We start from the raw sequence: 6,419 nt of genomic DNA on the forward strand, positions 1-6,419 counted from the left end.
TTTAAAAAGTTAAACATTTAAGATAAAACAGGTACTTTTCACGTATTAGTACATTCCACACTAGCAGCACTTATGGAGCCCATTATCTTCTATTTCTTTCTGAAAGTACTAGAGACACAGAGAAACCAAGTCACATACCGCTGGTCAGCCAGCGAGGTAGCCAACAGAGCCTGGACACAAATTAGGGGTGCCCACGAAGTGAAGAGCACTTCACACTGCTTCTCCCCAGAGCAAATCTAGATTTAATACAAGGCAGTTGCAGTGCAGCATACCTGTAAAAAAGGTTCCCTTCCAACCCCAGGACACAGAACAGCAGTTCCGAGACATGGCTGGGAGGTGCCACCTGCCCAGTTCACTCAGTCTCACGCACCACCTGGTACCCCAACATCAGTGGGGGTGCAGTGGAGGCCCCTCAGGACCTTGGTGGTGCTCCCAATCTCCCTTGGTCTGCAGTCCCAAGCAACATTGAGCCCTCCGGCCTTTCGGAATAAGACTCTTAGTGATTAAGTTCTGATAATTTCATTTGCCTTTATGCTGTAACAAACAACATGAAGGAAATTTGTATCTGCAAGGGGACAGGTCGGGGTGGTGGGTGAGGTAACTAGGGGCATTGGGGAGGGAAAGGCACAGTGGAGGGGGGAGTGGGTCAGATTATTTAGTGTCTGAAACAACTGTATTGGTTAATCATGGTATTATGATTTAAATAAAAAAAAAAAACATGTAAGGCTTTTCCTGGAAGGCTGTAGGGCCTCCTGAGATCAGCTTGGAAGCCTCCAGAAAAAAAAAAAAGATAAAGAAAAAGTATTACACTTACAAGCAAACTGCCAGGCTTTAATTTACTGTGTGTGGTGTTTCCGATCCATCCAGAAACCCTCTACCACCCACCCCCCACACCCCCGCAATGTTTACCACCTTTGCCGTTTGAATGTTGACAGTACCGAGAAAGTGAATGATATCTCTAAAATTCAAAGTCTACTTTCTTGAGGACCTAAAATGGTTCCCTTCACTTTGTGTCCCTAACAAACAGAACAGAATACATGCCCAGGACAGAATACACGCACACTAATTGCTAGTAAAGAATCTGACTTCAAATGCCATATGCTATTCCAACAGTCTAGTACATTTCTAATTTGTGCAGAAATGTGAACAGATTTGTCAGTGACTGCTGCAAATTCCAGTCAAACTAAGAGGGAAAAAAAAGTATAAGCCAAAACTTGCAGAATAACTGGGCTGGCTCCCCACCCCCACACTCTGCACAGTCTTTGTGATGAGGTAGCTGCCTTTAATTCCAAAGCTTCTTCTCCAGTGACTCCCTCTGCTGCCCCAGGAAAGCTGTGCGCTAGATCAGGAATTGCTCAAAGTAGTGGAGGCCTGAGGGAGCACATGGCGGAGAAGCTCAGGAGATTCAAGAAGAGAAATGGAAGTCTCAAGGAGCCTGCCAGATGCCCAGTGGAAATCTGCTGCCTTTATGTCCTCAGGGGGTTGCTTTAAAAAGATCAGTATGAATTCTGCTGGACAACCAGTTCCCAGGCGACAAAAGAAGATGCCTGGGACCTTTTCCTTTGAACCCTGAATTTCCAGTATGCAAGACCCAGGCGGCCAGGAGTCAATCAATGCTCACAACCTAGTGATTTTGCATTCATTGAGTTTGAAAAGTTTCTTCCTTGCTGCCTTTATAAACCACCCTAAATTAGCCAGCAATACGTTGTTATCTTTCTAAACAAAGGTAAACTAGCTTACTTTTTGCAAAATCTGAATTCACTAATTAACTCAGTTCCTAAAATGGAAAAATATCAAAGCAATGAATTGCAGCTATTTTCATGCCAATTTGTCCTTGTAATAATAAACACAAGTGCATAAATGCATGGAGGCATGCATTTTTCTTCTAAAAGTAATATTCTAAATTAACTCGTGAATAAAGGAACTTACCCCACTGTGATCAGTGCCCTCAGTAACTATCTGTTCTGCACCTGGTGTTAGCACTCATAAAGCTATGAGTGATAGATAAGTAGAAAATTTGTGCCCTGTAGTCCAGAAACAAACACAGTTATAAAACAGGAGGGCATTCATCCTGAGGGACTGACCCAAAGTGTAAGCCTACACGCAGTGTGTACACACTCTCCCTTTTCCTAAAATCAAGCGTTCTTAGTCAGAAATACCACAGATTTCCTGGAGTCAGGAGCCAGCAACCCTTAAACAGCCAGGGCAGAGTCTGTAAGGAGAAAGCTGATGCCTGAACTCTGAAGTCTCCTAAGGACCTGAGTAAAACGACTGCTGTCTTTCTTTGAACCACAGTGACAAAATGAATTGCACTCACAAATAATGCACTTTCTAGCTGTTTTAAAATTTAAACATCTGTTATTTTCTTGACTATTTCAAGAGAGGCACATTTCTAAGCTATTTTTTCTTACACCTCTCTATGATCACAGTGAAAACTTCATTCATATTATAAACGTCTTACATTCAATTTCTTATCATATGTGCACATGAAATTTTATGCATGAAAATAGCTTGAACCCATCTTTAAGTCTCCAACACAAGGAAAGTTCAAAGGATCAAAAGATGTTGTATTTTCTTTCTTACTATTCTAGTGCAGAGAAGTGGAGAAAAGGACAACGGAGATTAAGGAGGAAGAGTAGTAGTATCTCTAAAGGACCAGGACATGAAAATAGAGAGTTGACCCCCAAGGAACTAAGAGAACTAAATGAACTCCATGGCAAAGAGTGGCTCTACATAGCAACAGCACTGAAAGCAAGAGCCCACAACCTCAACAACCAGATGAAAACTGTGCCTTTGGAGGAGGTAGGTGCAGGGCGTGTGTGTGTGTGTGTGTGTGTGTGTGTGTGTGTGTGTGTGTTGGGGGGAGGCTGGGGGGGGCATGGTGGTGGTTGTGGAGGGCAAGACTTGTGAGTGGAGGGAAGTGGACACTGGTGGTTGGGAGTCCTAAAACTCAACTACCAGTGACTTTGTAAATCAAGTGTCTGGATTGAGGGGGAAAAAAAGTCCATAAAAAAACTAAAAGTGCACACCCAACAGAAAACTGCAGATTTCCTCTTAAGACCAGAAGAGCCGGCTGGATCTCCACCTTCGCCCTGGTCCAAAGAGGACCCAGCACAAACCGTGACTCCTGCAGCTTCTGTTCATCTCGCTTTAATCTCCCCCCCACCCTTCTTTCAGTATCAATCCACTCACCATGTCCTGTTTGATTATCTTATTGATCCGCTTTCCTAGCTGGTCTTTTTAATTTGGCTCGAGTAAGCCCTCTGCAGGGAACCCTCATCGCTTGCTCCCCACCTGAGGGGACTTGAACTTGTCTTTTTCCTCGGTTTCCTTCCAGGTCTTCGCCCCCACCCCCCGACCTAAGGAGGCTCCTTCTCTCTCTCGCCCTAAGCAGCAAATCCCACCACCCACCAAGCATCAGGTTGCTCGCGGAAATTTCCAAACGCTGGCGCGCTAGGTTGACTCCTGAGAACTTCCCAGAAATGCACAGGAGCCAGGGAACCGCAAGGGAGAGGCCTTTGTCAAGAGGACGAGGGGCCGCGTCAGCAGAAGGAAACCAGGCGGACCTCGGGGTGGGGGGCTGCGGGCAGTACTAGGCGCAAGCAGGAATTTCCCTCCCCGCGTGGCGACCTCTGCTTCTCGCGGCCTCGCCCATCCAGCACACCCCCTCCTAAGGCGCGCTGGCCCCCAACACCACAAGCTCATCGCTGCACCCCAGCCACCCAGGGCTCGAGCGCAGCAGGGCACGCAAATCTCAAGAAAAGGCGACCCCCACCCCCGCGGGCGGCGATCACCTCGGACCCAAAAACAGGGGCGCGGGCTCTGCGCCAGACCTGGGCCAAGGCTGGCCTCTCCCTCCCGTCCACTGCCCGATGCTGAACGCTCCAAACGCCCGTTTCCACTTCAAACTTGGGGGACTGGGCAGGGCGCCCCCCTCCCCTGACCCTCACCTAGACCTTCTCCTCCTCGGGCCCTGGAGCCTTTTGAGGTGAGCCCGCGAGGCCCGCGCCCTCAAAGCCTGGACAGGAGGGTCCCGGCAGTGGCCGGCGGGCGTCCGTGGGGAGCTCCGGGCTCGGGTCAGAGGCCAGAGCAGTTGTTCAAAGTTTCTTTCTGGCCAGCAGAGGGGAGAGGGTGGGGTGCAGGGACGCGCACCGCTGGCGCCCGACCAGGCTGGGGTTGGAGGGTCCAGCGCGGGCCCCGGGTCCTGCCTAGAGACCAGCAGCCGCGGGAGCCCGGAGCTGGCCGCACACCCGCGACCGCGCGCTTCCCTGCGCACCCGCAGACCCGCGCGGCCCCGGCGAGCATCCCTGCATCCGCACATCCCCGCGTCTGCACGCCCGCATCTCGGCATCCCCGCATCTCTGCATCCCCGCATCTCGGCATCCCCGCATCTCAGCATCCCCGCAACCCTGCATCCCCGCACCCCGGCATCTCGGCATCCCGGCATCCCTGCATCCCCGCACCCAGCAGCCCCGCCGCCCCGCAGCCCCGCAGCCGGGTCGGGCGCGGGGCTGGTGGGCTCCGGACCGACTTTCCCCCAGCCCCGGTGCGTGCCCGACAGGCAGCCGAGCGCCTGCGGAAAGTGGCAGCGGCGGAGACGCGTCCGCGCGGCGCGGGGCAGACGCCGGGTCGGCCGGACCGGGACGCGGGAGCGAGTTGGGCAGGGGGCCGGCGGCGCTGACCGCCAGCGGGCGGGCACTCACCTGGCGCGGCGGCTCCGAGCAGGGCCAGCGCGGGCAGCAGCAGCAGCAGCAGCGGCGGCGGCGGCGGCGGCAGCGCGGGGCCGCGTCCCGGCGGGCGGCGGGGGGCCCGCGCCCCCTTCCCCATCGCGGCCGCTCGCCGGGCGTCGGGCAGCACCTCCGGGCGCCGGGAACCCGCGCGCCAGCCGCGCGCACTTCTGGGCTCGGCCCGCGGCGGCTCCGGGCGGCTCTGCCCCCTCCCGGGGACTCGGCGAAGGCGCGGCCGCCCGCGTCCCCCGGCCGCTCCGCCGCGCGCCCGCCCGCCCGCCCGACTGCGCCCGCCGCTCCCCGCCCGGCCGGCGCTCGGCTCGGGGCGGGGCGGGCCGGGGCGGGGCGGAGGTGCGGGGGGCGGGCGGGGGGCGGGCGCGCTGGAGAGTGCGGGGGGCGCGGGGAGGCGCTAGAGGAGAGGGGTGCGGAGGGAGGGCGCGCGGGGGTGTGCGCAGGGGGCGCGCAAGGAGGGGGTAGCGGAGGGGGCGCGCGGGGAGGGCGCGCAGGGGAGGCGCACGGAGGGGTTAGAGGAGAGGGGTGCGCAGGGAGGGGTTGGAGGAACGGGGTTCGCAGGGGGCGCGCTAGTAGGGGTTGGAGGAACGGGGTTCGCAGGGGGCGCGCTAGTAGGGGTTGGAGAAACGGGGTTCGCAGGGGGCGCGCTAGTAGGGGTTGGAGGAACGGGGTTCGCAGGGAGGGGTGCGGAGGGAGGGCGCGCAGGAGGGGTGCGAGGGAACGGTGCGCAAGTAGGGGTGCACAGGGCGGGGTGCACAAGGAGGACTGTGGAAGGAGGGATTATAGGGGAGGGGTGTGGAGGGAGCGGAGCAGGGGGGGTCGGAGAGGAAGGGTTGCGCAGGGAGGGGTGTTCTGGAAGGTCCGAGTGCCAGGGGTGAGGGGGAACAGTTAGGGGCGGGTGTGGAGGGAGGGGGCTAGGGGAAGGATGCGGTGGGGGGGGGGGGGGTAAACGGCTAGGGGGAGGGGTGCCGAGGGAGGGGCGGGCGCCGCCTCCGCGCTCGGGTTCTCACGCCGGCCGCCGCGTGCCCGGGAGAGGCGCGCCCCTGGGAGGCGGCGGGCGCCTTGGGGAGCCCCGCGAACGGGCGGTCGGCAGAGGCGGCTGGGTGGGCGGTGGGCGCGCGCCTGGCCCCTGCCCCGACGCGTCTCGGCGGGTGCCCGCGCGGCGCTCCCGGGAGGATCCAGCGCCAGCAACGCGGCTGCCCGGCTCGGGTCAGCGCTGGGCACCGTCGCTCCGCCGCCCCGACCGCTCTGGATGCGGAGACTGGGCGTCGGGAGGCAGACGCGAACTCCAGGAGGATGCGCGCTGGACCAGATGCTCTCGGGCCCGGGCACGGGCGGCGGCCGGGCCGCGGAAAGCTGTCCCAGAAACCTCGTCCGCGCGCGTTTGTGGATGCCCAGTGGTGGAGGAAACTAGGGCACGCTGGCCAAGCCCCCAGCCTTGGCCTGGAGGGTCCCGGCTGTCCAGCAAAGCCTCTTTGAGGAGGCGAGGACAGCGCCCCGCCGCGGGCAGCCAGGGCGGGTCCCCGGAGAGTCTGAGGAGTGTAAGGACGCGGGGGTGCGCCGGGCGAACCCGGGAAGGACAAGGCCAGTTCCGCAAGGACGTCCCCGGGTGTCCTGCATCAGGGACGTTGGGAACTTGGCCTGTCGGGGGCCGGTGTGTGGACACACGCAGGCAGGTGC

The 6,419-nt window shown here is 58.4% G+C and overlaps 1 protein-coding gene across 1 annotated transcript in view; it reads right to left on the minus strand.

The window, feature by feature from the left end:
• The window catches only part of UNC5C (unc-5 netrin receptor C), a 387,108-nt gene extending 382,281 nt beyond the window's left edge, over positions 1–4,827 (minus strand). The window contains exon 1 of the mRNA XM_056106641.1: positions 4,704–4,827. Within this exon, the coding sequence (XP_055962616.1) occupies positions 4,704–4,827 (124 nt within the window). The remainder of the gene's footprint in view (positions 1–4,703) is intronic.
• Between the last annotated feature and the right edge of the window lie 1,592 nt (positions 4,828–6,419).

This window comes from Sorex fumeus, unplaced genomic scaffold (genome assembly GCF_029834395.1).
Source record: "Sorex fumeus unplaced genomic scaffold, SorFum_2.1 ptg000136l, whole genome shotgun sequence".
Taxonomy (NCBI): domain Eukaryota; kingdom Metazoa; phylum Chordata; class Mammalia; order Eulipotyphla; family Soricidae; genus Sorex; species Sorex fumeus.